The sequence below is a fragment of the Macaca nemestrina genome, chromosome 2 (assembly GCF_043159975.1).
Source record: "Macaca nemestrina isolate mMacNem1 chromosome 2, mMacNem.hap1, whole genome shotgun sequence".
Classification (NCBI taxonomy): Eukaryota; Metazoa; Chordata; class Mammalia; order Primates; family Cercopithecidae; genus Macaca; species Macaca nemestrina.
In genome coordinates, this window is record NC_092126.1 from 143,933,489 (window position 1) to 143,953,423 (window position 19,935).

At 42.1% G+C, this 19,935-nt stretch overlaps 2 protein-coding genes across 4 annotated transcripts in view; both read left to right on the top strand.

Annotated features, from left to right (window-relative positions):
• LOC105477628 (ARF like GTPase 8B) overlaps positions 1–6,050 on the top strand; it is a 54,298-nt gene extending 48,248 nt beyond the window's left edge. The window contains exon 7 of the mRNA XM_011734192.3: positions 3,787–6,050. Within this exon, the coding sequence (XP_011732494.1) occupies positions 3,787–3,836 (50 nt within the window). The 3' untranslated portion in view covers positions 3,837–6,050. The remainder of the gene's footprint in view (positions 1–3,786) is intronic.
• Positions 6,051–12,775: 6,725 nt separating this feature from the next.
• The window catches only part of LOC105477629 (ER degradation enhancing alpha-mannosidase like protein 1), a 32,551-nt gene continuing 25,391 nt past the window's right edge, over positions 12,776–19,935 (top strand). Inside the window, exon 1 of one of the 3 annotated variants that reach the window (XM_011734195.2) lies at positions 12,776–13,483. In XM_011734195.2, coding sequence (XP_011732497.1) covers positions 12,975–13,483 — 509 coding nt within the window. In that variant the 5' untranslated portion in view covers positions 12,776–12,974. Of the gene's footprint in view, positions 13,484–14,367; positions 19,343–19,935 lie in introns of those variants that run through there. The other 2 variants (XM_011734194.2, XM_071092121.1) reach the window with 2 other exon arrangements.

Consider the following 19,935-nt stretch of genomic DNA (forward strand, 5'->3'; position numbering starts at 1 on the left):
CCCTGGCTGGAGTACAGTGGCGTGATCTCAGCTTACTGCAACCTCTGCCTCCCGGGTTCAAGTGATTCTTGTGCCTCAGCCTCCTGAGTAGCTGGGAGTACAGAGGTGCACCACCACGCCCAGCTAATTTTTGTATTTTCAATAGTAACAGGGTTTCACCATGTTGCCCAGGCTGGTCTTGAACCCCTGACCTCAAATGATCCACCTGCCTTAGCCTCCCAAAGTGTTGGGATTACAGGTGTGAGCCCGGCCTATATGTTGTCAAACTGTTGAACAACAAAACATTTTTTAAGAAGAGGAAATTGTACTTTTAAGTGAAATGACATACAGTAGGCCCTCATTTTGTTCAGTGTTACAATGTTAATGAGAAAAAAAATAGTTTTGTTATACACCGTTTCACTTAAAGTGGCAGTTTCCAAGAACCTGTCAATAATGTTAAGTGAGGACTTAATGTATAACATCCTGAATCTTCTTTGTGCTATTTAAAGAAGAAAATGCAATAAAGTCTTGACTAAGATTATGTGATACCAATTTATTGTATTAATTTTTGCAGAGCTAGTATCCAGCTGTGCTTTATAACAAAATGGCATTTATGGAATAAGACTTTACAAAAATCAGTTTACAGCCACTACAATAATTTTTCAGTTATTGAACCGGTATATTATTGCAGTATGTTAGCACTCTATTGGAATTATAAGCCCAAAATACCTTTCATTTACTCAGTGCCCATATTAATTTCTTAGAACTGCCATAACAAAGTACCACAAACGAGATGGCTTGGAACAGCAGAAACTTAAGTCATTCAAAATTCTGGAGGCTGGAAGTCCAAAATCAAGTTGTCAGCAGGGTCGTGTTCTCTCTGAAAGCTGTAGAAGATCCCCCCTTGCCTCTCTAACTTGTGGTGGTTGCCAGCAATCCTTGGCATTCCTTCACTTGTAGATGTACCACTCCAGCCTCTGCCTCACATTCATGCTTCTCCCCTGTAGTTGTCTCTGTCAGTGTATTATCTTTTCCTAAGGACAGAAGTTACTGGATTACGGCCTACCTTAATTCAGTATGACATTATCTTAACTAATAACTTGCAGAGACCCTATTTCTAGTAAAAGTCACATTCCGAGGTTCTGGATGGACATGACTTTTTAGGGGGACACTAAACATTCTAGCATAGTATCCTTACAGAATAGGTATGTATGGCTCAACTTCAGTTTCTTAACTAATTTGGTGTGAGATGATTTGATACATGAATGTATTGGAATAAAATGTAATAAATAGTACCAAAATAGTATATTTACAAAGTTTATGCTGATATTTTTTCTTTAGCTTTTGTATTCCAGTCTGTCCTTCCCTAACTCACCTTCCACCCCTCCTGCAAACATGGCTTTATTTATTTTTTATTTTTTTTAAGATGTAGTCTTACTCTGTTGCTGTGGCTGGAGTGCAGTGGCAAGATTTTAGCTGACAGCAACCTCCACTTCCTGGGTTCAAGTTATTCTTGTGCCTCAGCCTCCTGAGTAGCTGGGATTACAGGTGCCCACTACCACGCCTGGCTAATTTTTGTATTTTTAGTAGACACAGGGTTTCACCATGTTGACCAGGCTGGTCTTGAACTCCTGACCTCACATGATGCACCTGCCTTGGCCTCCCAGAGTGCCTGGATTACAGGCATGAGCCACCATGCCCAGCCACAAACATGCTTTATTCAGCTTAAAGTGTGGATAATTGTTCTGACTGATTTTGGGCTTCCTTTAAAGACCATCCAGGGTGGTCTCAGCCCTAGTAACAGCTGATATACACAAATTTTCCTTTATAAATGGATAGAATAATTCACTTGTTACATTGGGAGCGTTTATTTGAGAACAGACTTGTAAGCACTTGTGGTTACTTTTAAAAGTTTTTTCTCTTAAGTGGCGGGGAAAACCCTTTTTAAAATTTAAGATATGCTCCATGAGAGCATTTATTTCTACGTCAGTGGTTCTCAATGGGGAGCATTTTCCCCAGGATACTTTTGACAATGTCTGGAGACATTTTTGGTTGTCACAACTAGGAGGGTGATGCTGGCATCTAGTGGGTAGAGACCAGAGATGTAGGTAAACATACTATAGCGTCCACAGCAAAGAATTATCCAACATAAAATGTCAGTAGTGGCAAAGTTGAGAAATCCTGTCACACTAACCGTAATTTTTAGTCCATTGTGCTGTTTTGTAAATCCATTACTCCCTATATGTTTTCTGTTTTTCCATTGTTACAAACTAGTTGGATGCTTTCCTGAAAAAAAAAAAAATATGGGCTCATGTATGGAAGTGCAGTAGAGCTGTGAGGACTTCTTTTGCTATTTGAGGCTGATCTTAGTAGTTTGCTAAATAGCTCAGTAGTAATTTTAGAACTCCTGACTCACTTAAAATGTTATCAAGCCCAAGGAAACCGATCCAGTCTAATAAGATCTAGTCTAGTAAGATTCGAAATAAGTATTTTATAAATCGGTTCATCTGATTATCTTATTTCTTTTGTCTTTTTCCCTATTCATAAAGATCCATTTGTCTTTAGGATATGAACTTCTATCAGTATCCATAGAGGCTTCGTATAGTTCTTTAGTGAATTTCTTTTTTTTTTTTTTTGAGATGGAGTTTCACTCTTGTGACCCAGCTGGAGTGCAGTGGCGCGATCTTGGCTCACTGCAGCCTCTGCCTCCTGGGTTCAAGTGATTCTCCTGCCTCAGCCTCCCGAGTAGCTTGGATTACAGGCACCCGCCACCATGCTCGGCTAATTTTTGTATTTTTAGTAGAGACCAGGTTTCACCATGTTGGCCAGGCTGGTCTTGAACTGCTGACCTCAGGTGATCCACCCACCTTGGCCTCCCAAAGTGCTGGGATTACAGGTGTGAGCCACCGCGCCCAGCCGTGAATTTCTTAAATATTTAAATTTGGTTATTTCACTTCAGATTTACCTTTCTCCCATTCAGTTCAAATGAGTGTGGCTTTGCTCTTATTGTGTACTGTTGTCCCCATTTTAAGGTGCAGAGGTGCTTCTTCAGTAGTTGAGTGAAATCACTGTTTCCACAGTGGTGAACAGGCCACGTTTGTTCATAGCTCAGCCCTGTGTTGTTTCGTTAATGCATATTAGCTGGGAAACTGGTAGTGAATTTACCCTCATCTTTCAGGCTTGGAGAATTGAGTGGTGCTTCTAATAGACTCTCATGTACCCTTTTGAAGAAGTGAGGACAAAAATTATCCAGCCCCAGATGTTGAAAGGGCATGATGTGAATCCTGCACTAGCCTTGGCAGTGACAGCCTTCTCTCCCATCCCTCTGCTTTAGTCACGTTGTATCACTCAGAATCCATCCAGAGCTCCACAATGTTTCATGCCTTTTAAAATTCTTTGCCGTTTTTTTTTTAACCTGGAATTTTGTGGGGTGGGGCCCCCAAGCCCCAATAATTACTGCATCTTTTCTGTGTATTATACTTAAAAGCTCCTTGAGGCCAGACAGGGGTTCTTCCTTTTTTTTTTTTTTTGCCTTCCTGGCAATTTGCAATCGTATGGGCAACGCATAAAAGATGGCACCAGCCATCCTATACACAACTTAATTTTTAAGTCAGAAAACCCTTCAGTCTCTGATAATTCCTCATATTCTCTTTAAGTTCAGGTAATGGACTATGGGAATACAGATGGCAGAAAAGCAGAAGAGGTCAGGCATAGTATGTGCCTTGAATTAGCAGCATTTTAAATATTGTCTTGTTTGATGTTTAGTTTTTTAACTTTAATGTCTTCGCTTTTCCCCTCTATCTTTAGATATCACACTTCAGTGGCTTATTCAGCATTCAAAATCTAGAAGAAGCTGAAGCATCTCCTGAAGTCTTCCAGTCTTTCTTGGCTATAATCCTAGAATTATTGTCCGTTCCTCTGAAGTAATTCCCAGAATACGGTCCTTCCTAAACCCAAGAAATTGCCTTTTTCAGAGTTTATTTCTCATGTGCACTGCTGAAGATGAGTATCCCTAATCTTTCATAAAGAATCAGCTAGAGTTGTCATGATAAAGTCAGCACACACAAAAAGGCTCCTTACACATACCTGTCTTAAACCATGTGTAGAGCTTTTTAAAACAAAACAAAACAAACCCCCATACACTTTTGACCATCTTAAATCAAGAAAATTGCGTATTTCCATTCTGGTCTTTCTGGGCCAGATTTTTGTATTGGTTTTCAGTAAATGTCTATCTATAATATTTCATTATAGAGTCCAGTAGCTTAGTACTGACACTGACTTGATACAGCATGAAGTTTCTAGTGCCACACACAGTATTTAGAAAACCTTTAAGCGTGAATGACTTATGTGGGATATATATAAACATAATGTTTATTTTATCTCACAAATGCATGTGAAATGTATAATTACATCCTAGGAATCCAAAATGGTCTGCAGAGAGTGAGCGGAGGCACCAGATCAATGTTGGTTCTTTACACTGGTGAGATTCTACCTGATGAATATTAAAGATATTCTACTTTCTGAGAACTCTTTATCACCAGATGGCAGTTGGGATATGGGAGGAACTAAAGCATCCTGTTTTGTATCTGTCCAGATCATTATTTCTGTCGCTTGTTTTTTCTTCCCGGTTCAGGATACTTTTTTAAGGGATTGAGAATTGAAGATTTTCCAAAAGCTTTCATGAATTTAGAGCATTCCACCCAATATAATAAAACCTGTTAAGAATGTCAGACTTTGTTCAAACATCTGTTTGTTCTATCTCCAGTCATTAAATCAGTGCTGCTGCATGACACTCTAACTCCTGACTTTTTATATCCAGTCATAAAGTTGACTTTCAGCACAACAGATACTTATAAACAAATAAAAACTTTTTATTTTTCTCTCTTATTGATGTAAGGTTTGGCACTCTTTTGACTGGTGCCATTAGACATCTTGATTATTGTGACAACTCTAGACCTGCCTGCTCTATCTAATGTAATCATGCTCGGCGTCTGCAGGTTGTTTAATAATCAGTCACACAGAGAACTGAGGAACTGATGCTGTTTGTTTGCTTCTATGATACAGAGATGTCTAAAAACTTCAAATGGACATGTTTTGTAGTTTAGCAACTTCCGTATACATAAAGGGACATATTAATACTGGTTCATTTGTAAATTATTATTCATATAGACCACTGTAGTAGATATAACTCTATGGTACACCTGCTTATGTGTTGCCTCACACTGTGTGTGATTTTGTTTCTTTTGTTAAGCAGCACTTACGTAGACTGCATTTCCAAATGTGTTGAGCACTCAGAGTGTAGTCAACAGTACGTTCTTTTAATGAATACCAGTTTTAATTTATAGACTGCCATGGCCTTAAATATATTCTGTACAATATACTGCACTGTGTTGCACAGACACTACTTGCTTTTCTCCATTCATATTTTTATGAGTAGAATCTGGGCTTTTAAATTTCTCTTCTTATTCTTTGAAGCATGTTGCATACTTCCCTGGTGAGATGGATGGTTCTGTAAATGAAGGGATATTTAAACTTGCTACTGTTGTTCAACACCATTCATGGTCAGTCTGAACCATTACAAAGAATGTGGCAACTTGCTTGTGCCTAAAAGGAGGAATTGGAACTAGAATGTGTGACTTTGTGGGGACTGCATAGGTTTATTAATTGACCTATAGCTAAACCTAATGTGTTTGTGTGTCTATACATTGCTTTAAGCATTTCAAGACATCCAGACGCTATTACCAACATTTTCCTGTGCATTAACTTCTGCATGTGAAAACTTTTAACAGTTACTGAACTATGTAAATATGTGAATTTTTTTTTATTTAGGTGGATGCATTTTTTGTCTGTTTACTGCTCTTCTCAGCTTTATTCAATAAACTTGCATTTTAAGGGTTGTATTGGCAATTTTAACTTAAAATGTGCATCATGATGGAAGGTGCAGACTTTTTTGGAAGGTGATAGTAAGTTTCCAAGAGGAGGGTCTATAGACCATTTGTCAGAAATCAGCTCAGCCCTCAAAGAATTGGGTCTGTGGGCTAGTTAAAATAGAAATAAACTTTTAAAATATCCACAGAATTGATATTGTGATTTTTTGGGGGCGAGGGAAATGCTACTACTTGTCAACGGTTACAATACACCAAATTTAGGACTTTAAGTGGCAAGCGCTAGTAAAACATTTTATGATCCAGTTTTAAAAAATCAAACCAAGACCCTGCTAAGCAAATGAAGTTGCAAGACATGCCTATTTACTGACTTCAGTTCAGAATGAAAATATTTTAAGTACCAAACATGCTGGTTTTCCCACAAAGGCACATTGTTAGCATAAAGCTTTTTGCTAGTTTGGTATCATCTGCCCATAAAATAAGTCAATACTTATCAAAGCTATTGGAGAAATAATTTTGTATATGTTTATTTGTTTAGAAAAGTTCAATTAGCGTTTTCTCCATATCCATACTATAATTCTGTATAGCCAACCCTTAGTGGCTAATTGGATGTATGATTTAGCATTTCTTTCCCTACCCACGTTTATGGTTTTTTTTTTTTTTTTTTTTTTTTAACTAAATTAGTGGAGCCATGTAGTCAAGCATCAAGTTTCATCCACTTCTTACCATTCTCCTACCAAAGGAGGAGTGTGTGAGAATTGGGGATGAGGATGGGGGAACACTGAGGGTACACATTTAGCTTAATTCTAAATGTGTGTCTGCTTTAAAAAACTTCTAAACTTCTAAAGTTGGTCTTTGATTCTTAAAGTTGGTCAAGTAAATTGGGTGTTTGAGGAACTAATTGCTTTGTTCTCTCCACGTAAGATTGAGTTACACTGATATCCTGTTGATTTGGTAATTCCAGCTGTTCCAGGGGTCAGGTGGGTTCAGAACTGGAGTGGAAGCTTAAACATAATGTAGCAGGCATTGTGCTGTAACATCCAGTTGGCCAAATGCTTTTAAAAATGTGCCACAGTAGGGAAAGCACAATGTTTGATGTTTAAAATGTTTTCGTTATGTTACAAACTTTTAAGGTTATGCCCTCAACTATGTGCATAGCAGTGAAGAGACTTGAAAAGGAAGACAGTAAAGCCTTACAGACTTCCCTTAAGTTTGCTGCTCTACAAGTATGCAGCCTGCTGCAGGTGTTTCCTGTTGGTTAGTAAATAACCTCCACACATTTGCTGTTTAAAATTCAGCTATTAATAAAAATGTGTACTTTTGTCATTGCTCCTCTTGGGTGTTCTTAGGGAAACCAAAGCAGGTCATTGTCATCAAAAATCTAAGCCACAGCAGTAGTCATTTATTATTCCATTCTGTTAACCAGCCTCTTTTCAATAAGATAATTCTATTTTGAAATCCCAAGACATCTGGCATTTAGGTAATGCAGATTTCCCAATAGGAATCGGGGCCGGGGAGGTGGGTGGATAATTTAGCCTCATTTTACTGAGGCTTACAGTAGGGATGTAGGGAAAGAGTTTTTAGCTTACGATGCTAATATAGCTTAATTCTGTGGAGAGTACTGGGTTGGCATTTGGGAGAATGGGTTCTTGGCCATTAACGTGTGACTGGTGAGTTGCAGAACTCCCTAGTGGCTCCTTAAGTTTTCCCATTTATAAAATGAAGAGGAGAGGATTTCTAACCATAACTTCTGCCACTGACGGGCTGATTCTAGCAGCCTAGAGATTTGCTTGGTGGCTAGAAAGAGAAGAGATACAAAAACACCCATTTGTCCTAGTGAATATGTTAATATTACATGTTCCTTCAATGGAAGTTAATCCAAAAATACAGAAATATTTACATGTTATAACTTTAAATTTTAGCACAAGAGCTGGAGATTGCGCAGACATTTTACAGAATGATACAGTAAATTTATTTTGTTTAAAGGAAATTCTGTAAATATATAGCTTATATTTTGAAGGGCATTTACAAATTTCAGAACATTTTCCCCAGACTGCAGAAAATATTTGGTATGCATTCTGGAAAAGTATGTACTTACTACCGATTTGAGGGTAAGTGGTTTAGAGCTAAAGTTTAACCCTTTATAACTGCTGTGTTGCTAGGTGTTTTTTTTTTTGTTTTTTTTTTTTGAGACGAAGTCTCGCTCTGTTGCCCAGGCTGGAGTGCAGTGGCACAATCTCGGCTCACTGCAACCTCTGCCTCCTGGGTTCATGCCATTCTCCTGCCTCAGCCTCCCGAGTAGCTGGGACTACAGGTGCCTGTCACCATGCCAGGCTAATTTTTTGTATTTTTAGTAGAGACGGGGTTTCACCATGTTAGCCAGGATGGTCTTGATCTCCTGACCTTGTGATCCACCTGCCTCAGCCTCCCAGAGTGCTGGGATTACAGGTGTGAGCCACCATGCCCGGCCAGCTAAGTTCTGCTAGAATTTATCTAGAGCTTTGGAGAAACTTGGAATGGTTAGAAACTACTACTCTTCAAAGGAAAGGGGCTGGAGAACCAACAAAACCATTGTGTCCCTTTTTGGACATGGGAAGTAGAACATTAACCACTTGCTAATTATAGCATCTCCCTTAACCAATTCTTATCTACAACTGTGGCCTACCCTCAGTGTTGTACAATGTGTATCACACAATGTGCTATCTTGTTTCTGTGGCTTAAGAGAATTCACCATTTCTACCTACTGCTACCTAATACATGAATTAGATAACTCTTCCATTTGTATATTTTATTCTGTAAGAAAAATTCAAATTGCTGTTATTTGTCACATTATTAGCTAATTTATGAAAGCGCTAGCCCTCTCATTCAAAGAAGGGTTAAGGATTTATAGAATTCCTACATTCTCTGGAAGCATCAGTAACCTAAAGGCTAGAGCATGGTATGGGCACGTGCGTGATGAATATTTTTGATGTATAGTTGATATATTTGTTTCAGTGGTTTGGTATTAGAACTGCTGGAAGGGAATCTCAGTATATTTTTTTTCTTTTTTGAGATAGTCTCGCTGTGTCATCAGACTGGAGTTCAGTGGCACGATCTCGACTCACTGCAACCTCTGCCTCCTGGGTTCAAGCAATTCTCCTGCCTCAGCCTCCCAAGTAGCTGGGACTACAGGCACGAGCCACCATGCCAAGCTGATTTTTGTATTTTTAGGAGAGATGGGGTTTCACCATGTTGGCCAGGCTGGTCTTGAACTCTGACCTCAAGTGATCCACCCGGCTCGGCCTCCCAAAGTGCTGGGATTACAGGTGTGAGCCACTGCGCCCGGCGACTTGTGCTAATGTTAAACAAAAATTATGGGGGGTCGTTTTTTGTGGATTAAGTTTCTGCACTAGGTTCTAGCAGACCAAAGTAGTTACATATATTAAATGCCACACAGTAAAAAGGAAACTTTACAGAAATCAGTTTTTCCTGAAAACAGAAAATCCCACTCTGTCTGAATCGGAATAATAAGGAAGTCCCTTTTGCTTTAACCCTTAAAGAAAAGTAACCCGATGTTAACCAATCAGTTATTTTTCATTGTTTTGTTTCCTTACTCTCACAAAACCCACTATTCTGCTGTTTGTCATTGGGAGCTTTCATTCTATTTTGTAGAATGGAGGCTGGCCCATTCATAAGTTATGAATAAACGCCAGTTAGATCTGTAAGTAAATTTGTTGTAATTTTTTCTGACACTAGGAATTGCCAAATAGCCCTTCACAGGGGAAGTACTAGTTTTTGTTTTTACCAATCCCTGTCCCCTATGCCTTTTTAAAAAAGAGATGAAGTCTCACTGTTTACCCAGGTAATTAATTGCATTGCCTATTTACAGCCATGATCATAGCAAACGCAACTTCAAGCTACTGGCTCAAGGGATCTTCCTGCCTCAGCCTCTGGAGTACCCTGTATTTTGTTCACAGAGCATGTTGACAAACTTGGATTTCTGCCCATCAAATAAGTTTGAACTATAATTATACACTTTTTTTTTTTTTTTTAAAGGCCATCAGCTTTGCAAAACCCCTGCTTTTGAAATATCTTTTTTTTTTTTTTTTTTTTTTGAGATGCAGTCTCACTCTGTTGCCCAGGATGGAGTGTGGTGGTGCTATCTGAGCTCACTGCAGCCTCTGCCTCCTGGGTTCAAGTGATTCTCGTGCCTCAGCCTCCTGAGTATCTGGGATTACAGGCGCCCACCACTACACCTGGCTAATTGTTTTATTTTTAGTAGAGATGGAGTTTCATCATTGTAGCAAGGCTGGTCTCGAACTCCTGACCTTAAGTGATCTAACTTGGCCTCCCAAAGTTCTGTGATTACAGGCGTGAGCCACCGTGCCCAGCCAGGTGCTAGTTTTAATAGGTTCAGAGTTGAAAAGTATTAACAATAGGGCTCACTGTATAGCAGGGTGTAAGTACTATACACACACACACACACACACGTGTATGATGTAATTCACAACTGTGATAAACATTGTCCTCATCACTCACCCATTTTATGGATGAGGAAACAAGTCCAGAAAAGTAACTTCCCAAGGTCACTCTTAGGGCAGAGCTACTATTTGAACACCTGACTTCTGAATGTGAGTTCTTAGTCGTCATCTCTTTGGCATTCCCCAGAGTAAAGGAAAAAGTGCCTCCTTATCAGTCCCTGATGCTCTTGTGAGATTGCTGGAAAACCTGTCACAAATCAAACTGTATCTTAAAGAGTTGATTTTTAAGGTGGAGTTTTCTGATTAGGTATGGGTGTTGTCCCAATATCAGTTGTATTTACCTTAAGGGGAGTCCTAATCGAAAGGACTAGCACAAAATAACCCATTTCTTTCATTTCAGTTTCATTCCAGAAGGAAACACTTTCTGAACCTAGATCCTAATGCCTAGGCTATGCCTTGCAGGGCACTAATGTCAAAACTGTTGCCTTTGGATGGCTTGGAAAGAGCTGAGGGACCTGTCTGCTCAAGGGCCAGCTATTTGAAGTGCAAATTGCCCTAAAGTGTAGTAACTCTCTTTCTGCCTAGAGTCAACAGGCTCTGAGAATTGAGCCCCCAACCTGATTTCTTCCGTTATGGCTTGTGGAATAAGCCTTAGAATGTTTTCTATGAAGATTAAATGAGCACACATGTCAAAGTGTTTTGAAAACCATCAGGTTTACCATGAAAAGCATCTTTCAGGAGTTGGATGGTTTTCTCTGGTTATTAAAATATTTATTTTTATAAGAGTTTTTCTCTAACATCAAGACAGGAGCTGTCCTCAGTGTGGCCTGCAGTTAACCAGATTAAGTTTAAGTTAAAATTTGCAATAAAGTAGCCCTGGAAGGAAACATACAACATGCAACTGAATATTCACATTCAGTTTGCAAGTTCCGGGAAGGCAGAAGTTCAGGATCAAGGGCTGGAGCTGGGCTGCCAGCACAGTCCCCAGGCATCCTTCACTGAGGGGAAAAAGCAGAAGTTATGTAGTCTAAAGATCCTGACGCAAGTTGTCTTCATAATCTTTTTGCTGCTTGGGCTGCTCTCGATGTCTCAATGTTGGGAAAGAACAAGGCTCAGCCAGTAGTAAGTACCTTCCTATGTGCCAGCTACCATGTGCTGTAATCAAGTGTTTTCTTAGTTCCCCTTACACCTGCTCTGTATTTCAAGAAGTCCTCTACCCTGAAAATGTGCTGAGAGTGCCACATGACAACTTACCTTCTTATGCACTCCCTTGGTCGGCCATTCAGCCAATATCTGATTTGGGGGTCTAGTCAGGTCTTGCTTCCCAAGCTTTTCAGAAACCCTGATGAAACAGGCATAGGGTCTAAACTTAGAGCAAACCTTACAGCCAACTCCAAGTGCAGCAAGCAAAATAAATAAAAGTCTAAACCGTTGAATCTTTATGTGAAAGTCATAGCCCTTTAGAGCTAACATTTGCAACCTTCTTAATTATAGGAAGTAGATATAGAGGAGTAAAGTGATTTAACTGGGAATCTACCCCACACCTCAAAGGTTAGGTCGTTAATTGCGGGTGCACAGGAGAGATGGTGGGATGGGAGGGACAAGAGAAGACATATTTAGATACATCTGGTTAATAATTTGGTGGTGGTGGGAGCCTTGATTCCCACCCCCAACCCGCACCCCCCTTTTAAAAAAATCCTATTGCCGAGACAAAAGCAATATAACATAATTTAGTATTTCCTGAAACTGCCGGTTTCTAGGAACTGCCCAAGAGTACCTATACGCACATTCCCGAGACACTGGAGTTGGATAGGTCTAGGGAGGGATCTGGGGATATGCGTTTTACAAGCATCAAGAGCGATTCTTAAAAATTGGGTGTTTAAATCAAAAGATTTATGATCTTTATGTGGCCTGCAGTTAACTGTTTTGTGCACTCCTTGAGCTAAAAGGTAGTATCCCACCCCCTCCATAAACAGACACCTAAGTTATAAAACTTCTGCCCTCGATATGCAAAAATAGTTCCTTTTATACAGAAATGATCCTTTCCTTCTTTTCAGTATGTATCTTTTAACTGTCATCACTCCTAACCTAGACCTAGAGTGGTTTTTTCCCGGTCCCAGCTCTGCCGGACACACGCTCTGCCCAGAGAGAGACCCGATCTACCCAAGGCCAGGCGGCCTAGGGCCACGTCTGTGTCTAGCGTCCGGCGGGCGCTGCCGTGCCGCTCTCCCATTGGCTGGAAGTTCCCTCGCCTGGGCCGGCGCGGCTCCTGCTCGCCACGCCAGCCCGTCGGGCTACCGACCGCCCAGGGGGGCGGGGCTTGGAGGGACGGGGCGGGGCCCGGGTGAGGGGCGGGGCCTCGGGGCGTCGCGGACGTCCCGGCGGCCTACGGCGTGGGAGGGAGTCCTGGGCCGCGCCCCGCGAGGCCGGGTTCTGGCCGGGCCAATCCCGGGCCACCGGGCGAGCGAATGCTGGGCCTGGCGGGCCCGCCCGAGAGCCTGGGGGTTGGGGACAATGGGCTAGTTCCTGGTGCGTCACGGGGGAGTTCCTTAAAGGGGAAGTGAGCCGGGCTACGGGGCGAGCGCGGGGTGCGGTGGTCGGCGGGGAGGCCCCCGCGCTTTAAAATAATGCCCGCCGCGCCCGCGCGACCATGCAATGGCGAGCGCTTGTCCTGGGGCTGGTGCTCCTCCGGCTTGGCCTCCATGGAGTATTGTGGCTCGTCTTCGGGCTGGGGCCCAGCATGGGCTTCTACCAGCGCTTTCCGCTCAGCTTCGGCTTCCAGCGTCTGAGGAGCCCCGACGGCCCCGCGTCGCCCGCCTCGGGGCCCGTGGGCCGGCCTGGGGGGCTATCCGGACCGTCGTGGCTGCAGCCGCCGGGGACCGCTGCGACGCAGAGCCCGCGCAAGGTTCCGCGGCGTCCTGAGCCGGGGGTGTGCGGCCCAGCCCACTGGGGCTACGTGCTGGGCGGCCGGGACCGCGGCCCGGACGAGTACGAGAAGCGCTACAGCGGCGCCTTCCCTCCGCAGCTGCGTGCCCAGATGCGCGACCTGGCACGGGGGATGTTCGTCTTTGGCTACGACAACTACATGGCGCACGCCTTCCCTCAGGACGAGCTCAACCCCATCCACTGCCGCGGCCGTGGGCCCGACCGCGGGGACCCGTGAGTAGCCCCCGCCGCCCGGGGCCGCGCGCCCAAGCGCTTCCTTCCGCCCTCCGCTCCGGGGTGCAGCCGTCTGTCCTCCGAGGGCGCCAGGGCCGTTAGGGTCCCGGGCAGCGTCCCCGCGCCGTGTCCCGCCTGAGTCCCTGTGAAGACACCCGAGCTTGAGGGTGCGGGGTGGGCCGGTGGCCTTCCTCTCCTGATTCTCCCGCAATCTCCAAACTTCAGAACTGCTGTCCAGCTCAGTGTCTTACACATGAGGAAACTGAGGTCCAGGACCAGAAGGGACAGTGGCAGTGCCAAGGGCTGGCTTGGAGGGCTTTCCACTTCCATCTTGAGCCCCTCCTCCGGATGAACATAAACTCTAGATGAAATCTCCATGCTTCCCGTGTAAACGCAGCTTCAGAACAAGTCTTTACCCCGTACCCCCACCTCCATCAGATTGCCACACCCACGTCCTTTCTGTGTAAAAAGCCAAGAGTTGACTTCTCCAAAGCCGTCCATTGAGTTTGAGGCAGAACGGGGTTACAGCCTCTCCTTCACAGGGGCTGCTTCTTACGCTGAGGATAGGTGGTGGGGAGGGAAGCTATGTGGCCCACATTTGGGGTCCAGATACTTGAGGTGAAATTTATTGGATGCTGAATTGACTGTCAACGTCATTACCCTGTGCGATCTGTCCTATAAATCCCCCCCTCTGGTGGCGTGGTTGTCAGGGAAGGTCAGCCAGCCCTCCCTGTCCACCAGCCTTGTTTGCAAAGGCTGAGCTCCAAGGTTCACCGCTGTTGACGTCGAAGTCCAAGAGAGCAGTACACCCAGCTAAGGACCTCTTACCTGTAGGGAAGGAGTGTGCATTGCCATAGACCCTGTGAGTCCAAATAGGTGACTCCCCTCCCCTAGATGGGAGTGGAGGAGTTGGTTTGCTCAGTGTCTTGGCACCGTCTGGGGCAAGCGTTTTCCTTCATCTGGAGGAAAGCAGTGTAGTCCAGTCCTTAGGTTCTGATAAGGAAGCCTATAGACTAAACGGACTTGGGTTTTTTAAATGATGTGGTTATCTACACATTTATGTTTTAAATTGCAGTTTGAGAGCATGATTTCTACCGAAGCAAGGGGACATCCCAGGCAAAGGACTGAGCCTTTTCATAATTCTAGGGAACTGATGAGTTTTTCTTGCTTAACCATAGCGTTTATATGTATAAGTGTATATTCTATCTCAATTTTTTTTGAGAAAAAATATTAAATTTTGAAAAAAAGTTTTTGGCCTTTCCAGATTTTTTGTTTTTTGAGACGGAGTCTCGCTCTGTCGCCCAGGCAGGAGTGCAGTAGCGTGATCTCTGCTCACTGCAACCTCCGCCTCCCGGGTTAAAGTGATTCTCCTACCTCAGCCTCCCGAGTAGCTGGGACTACAGGCTCATGCCACCATGCCCCGGCTAATTTTTTGTATTTTTAGTAGAGACGGGATTTCGCCGTATTAGCCACGATGGTCTCGACCTTCTGACCTCGTGATGCACCCGCCTGGGTCTCCCAAATTGCGGGACTTACAAGCCTGAGCCACCGTGCCCGGCCATGACCTTTCCAGATTTTAAGCAATGAATGATTTGGCTCACTTAACTAGAGGGGACTTTATACCTATAAATGTATTTTCTTTCTGTCTCAGTTTTTTTGGGGGTGGGGAATAAACTTCACTAAATTGTGGTTTTTTTTTTTTTTTTTTTTTTGTCAGCCTACATCATGCTTTAATGTTTTTTCTTTTTAAATCAACATCATTAAATTTTGAATAACATCATAAAATTCCACCAGTTATTTTAAATTTATCTTTGCCACTAGTTCCTGCCCATATGTCTACCCATGTTGTACATAGGCAATCATAGTATGTGTACATATTTTGGATCTTAATTTGTGCTTTTCCACTAGTGCTTTTGGTATTACAAGAAGGGAGAGAGCACTTTCAATAAGTACGTTTATTCTTGCTCACAGACTGTTTCTCAGATTACCTTTTATCGGGTGGACTCAAGTTGAAAACAGTTTAACGGGGAATTGTGATAACACTTGCATTTGAGAATATGATGGTTTGGAGAGTGAGTTGATGACATTTTAATGTTTTTCTTAACCTTAAGAGTGCTTCTGGAGAACCTTAAGAGTCCCTTCCCAGCAAGTGAGGTGGTGGTTGATTTAACTTGCTGGTCTTCATGGTATCATGTGTGCCGTTGGCTTTTATTTCAGAATGAAAGGCTGCTGATGAGTGTTTTGGTTTGGTTATGCATTGGTTTGGTTATGTGTAAGTTAAGGTCAGGTTGCTTTGAGACAGATGTGTTATTGGAAAGAGGGTGTTAGAAGTATTGAGGAGGTGGAGATGGCATTAGGGAAGGGTTGTGCCCTGAGCTGGGTAGACCTGTTGGTTGGTAAACCTTTGTTGTGTTTGAGGAGGCCATAGAAACCTTGCGCAGACTCCTCACACTTGCCTCTTACAGAGAATGGAAAAGTTAATTTTTTGTACTCTCCTTCCTTTAATTTAACTCCTCTCAGGCTTTGCTATTTTTGTTTTAATATTTAAAATAATTTTATTTTTAATTTTTGTGGATACATAGTTAGGTGTATATATTTATAGGGTACATGAGAGATTTTGGCACAGGCATGCAATTCATAATAATCACATCGTGGAAAATTGGGTATCCAACCCCTCAAGCATTTTTCCTTTGTGTTAGAAACAATCCAATTATACTCTTTTAGTTATTTTAAAATGTACGATTATTGACTGTAGTCCTCCTGTTATGCTATCGAATACTAGGCCTCGAGGAAAGTTTAGAACCAGAATATTGTCATGCTCGCTTTGAAACAGGAGGGTACTTCACATCCCCAAACTAAATAATCTGTGATAAAAATCTTTCATATTTTTTGTTTGTTTGTTTAATTGACAGGGTCTTGTTCTGTCACCCAAGCTGAAGTGCAGTGGCACAATCATAGCTCACTGCACCCTTGAACTCCTGGGCTCAAGCAGTCCTTCTGCCTCAGCCTCCTGAGTAGCTGGGACTACAGCTGTGCCCCACCATGCTTGGCTAATTTTTAAAAAAAATTTTTCTGTAGAAATGGGGTCCCACTTTGTTGCCCAGGATGGTCTCAAACGCCTGGCCTCAAGCAGTCTTCCCACCTTGTCCTCCCAAAGTGCTGAGATTATAGGTGTGAGCCACCAAGCCCAGCCAAAAATCTTCCAGATTTTAAAAAAATCAAATGTATTCTAACGGTTCATTTAACAAGAGTGAATTTGCCATTAGAGTATTATGTAAAAAGTACACATAGAAAATATCGGTGCTAAACACTCTTACCTTTTCTCTGTAGTCATGTGTGCTCCAAGCTTTCTTGCCCCAAGTACATGTGACTTATTCTTGGGGAGGTGTCAGGTAAGGGGTTAACATGAAGTAAATAAAACCTGAACACTCTAAAAAGAGCAAATCTTTCTGTCTACAGAAAGCTATACAAAGTCAGTTCTTCTCACATCCTCAGTTTTGGGTTGGAGGATCCAAACTTAAAGTTTCTTTGAGTAAATGTGGACATTATATTTTTGTAATCCTGTGAATGGTAAACTATAGTTCTGGCTTTTGGGCATGTGACCATTCTCAATTTCTTCTCAACTGTATTGCTATTAAAACAACAAAGCAAATCTCAAATTAAGCCAAACAAATATTGGCCCCTCAAATGCTTAGGTACTCCTAGCTCAAGATGGCCTCCTCTGCATTCCTCTTTCTTTGGAAAATCCTGCCCTCTTTCAGAGTCAGGCTCGTCTTGTTTCTGTGACGCCGTCTAACTGAAGATGATTCTCCTTTATTTACTCAGTTCTCCTTTTGATTCCTTTCCTTTGAGCTGCGATTCCACATTTTAATCTTGTTTGAGAATTGAGTACTGTTGTGCGTTCACCTTCATTTCCCTTTGTCTTGTCTCTCCAGATTATCAATCCCTTGAACGCAGGGACTCTTTCTTATGTTATTTCTGTGCCTACACCACACCAGGTAGATTTCTGAACAGCTGTTACAGGCTAAGTATATGTGGGAATTTTTAAAAACACATATGTTTGATTTTGTTAGCTGACATAATCAGAAATTTTCTGTCAAAGGCCATGGTTTTCTCCATCTTTTCTGTTTTGAGGTGAACTTTAAAAATGTACAGTGGGGTGAATGCCATGAACATTTGTACCTGGTGAAGTAAGTGGAGCATTTAGTTGTGCGGTTCAGCCAGCTGGTTACAGGGAAAGGTATTGAGTTCTTGGCTTGATGCACTTAAAGATACCAGCTTAGGTTGGACATTGACAAGAATATCTACGAAGAACAAATCCAGAGTCTTACCTGCATAGTGGGCTGGCATAAATGGAGTCATAATAATTTCATGCTGTTAGGCTAGGAGAGTTTTATGGTGTTTATTTTTTTTTCTTTCATCCTCACTCCCACTTCCCTCTTATTTTGGCACATTTTGAAAGAGGATGTAGCAATTATTTGGTAAGAAAGAATTAAAAGTGTTCTAATGAATACCCCAGATCTTGGAGATTTGTCTGACTACTCAGTGGAGAGAAGGAACCCCACAGTTACTGCAAATAATTTTTTTTTTTTTTTTTTTTTACTGTGGCAACTCAATTTTTAGTGACTGGGCATTGTAAAAGAAATATTTTAAAACAGGGTCTATTTTAGTTACAGATTAGAAGGCAAAGCACGATAAAACATGGAAAGGAGTTCAGTGCTCACAGTGAGTACCTTCCTTCCATGGGCCTGTGCAAGTGGAGAGAGTGACACATGCCACAGATCTGGGTGTGAGTCAGGAGAGGGGAGTTACATGTGGTTCTCCTGATTACCATCTAGCTTGGATGCTGCATGATAAGGGAGCTACTTTCTGATGAGGTGGGCTATTAAAGCCCACTCGGTTTCTAAGCAGCAGAGCAACATAGTGAAATATTTACACGCAGCAGAACATTCTTGAGTTGGCAGAATTGGGCATGAGGATCTCCCTGTCTCCTTTGAGCCCCTCCTGCAACCCTTGCACTTTTTTTATCTTTTTTGGCTGTCACTTGCCCTTGAGAGGCGTATTTGAATCCACAGCTCTCGCTTTGAGGGGACCTTTTGCTATTGCATAAGTTTATTTCCAGAGAATCAACAAATAGAAGAAACAGGTGCAATTTTCCAGCCAAGCAGTTTTCTGACTTTCCAGCTTGTAGGAAATGAGATAACCCTAGTTCCTAGACTATAGCCCCCATATATATCTTGTTTCAAAAAAAAGTATCTAAAATTTTACTCTAAATTCTTTGCTTTGGATTAGGTGGCATAACAGCATAAAACAAGGCAACTGGAGGGTTCAAATAAAATCAGACGTTGGAGCTGTTATGCCTCTTTCACATAAGCCCCATTTCCCCACAGCTGAGGTATAGGCCTTTCAGAGAGCACAGTAAGCCATCACAACACAGAGGTGCTGTACCCCAGAAGCTTCTCTCACTGGAAAGTGAGATAAGGACCCATTAGGGTGATCCAAGGAGCAGATAAAGTACTCTGGGATATGATGGAAGACTGCAGATATCAATGAATCTTGCTGGAAAGAAAACTGGAGCTTTTTTGCTTTGGTTGCTAATAAAATCTTTAAACGGTTGCCTTATGTCTTCTCTTACTATCATTTTTTCCAAGCTTCTGCACTTATTTTCTGGGTTTTTGGGAATGGGACAAATAAATAAATGAAGTCCCCAGAATTTCTCAAACTGTCCTTTATTTTACTAGTTCTTCATCCCTATTCTCCCAGATGTATTAGTTTTTTTGTTGTTGTTGACTTTTTTTTTTTTAAATGTTATAAAGAAATACAGCGCCTGAGGAGCTGCACCCTCGTTGTCATCCTGAAGTTGGTTTCTTAAGGTTGTTTCAGAATGGAAAATTGCTGTAGATTATGGGGGTGAGAGCTGTGTGGCAGAAATGTTTCTGTAGCTCCAGTTAAGAAGGGAGAAAGGCCTCAATTCCTGCTTTGGTTCATGTTAAATAATATCTCAGAATTAATGGAAATAATGGAGACCCTTTGGATAAGTTATTAATGAAGAAATGGTGTAAAGAAGTTAATTTATAACCCCAACCATAGGGCAGATGAGTAATATTGACACTGTCAATGAACGTATTTACTTTGTGTGTAATAGACTGTGGTGTCGAATTTCTTTATTAAAGTGTTACAGGTGAGTCGTATGACAAGGGCTCTCCTTTAGTTCCTAATGATTATGAAAAGAGAGCTTTTTAAAGTTGGACAGGACCAAAGAGATTGTATATGGTGATAAGCCTGAATCTGAGAGAGGAGATAACTCACCTCCTGACTTCCCATGAACATTCTTTCCACTCTGGTACGAGTGTGTCTCCTCAGTTCTGTAACTCGATTCTACTTATGGACACTATAGAAAGTGTTGCTTTTGGAGTAGAAAGACCTTTGCCGTATTAATTCACCCATAATTA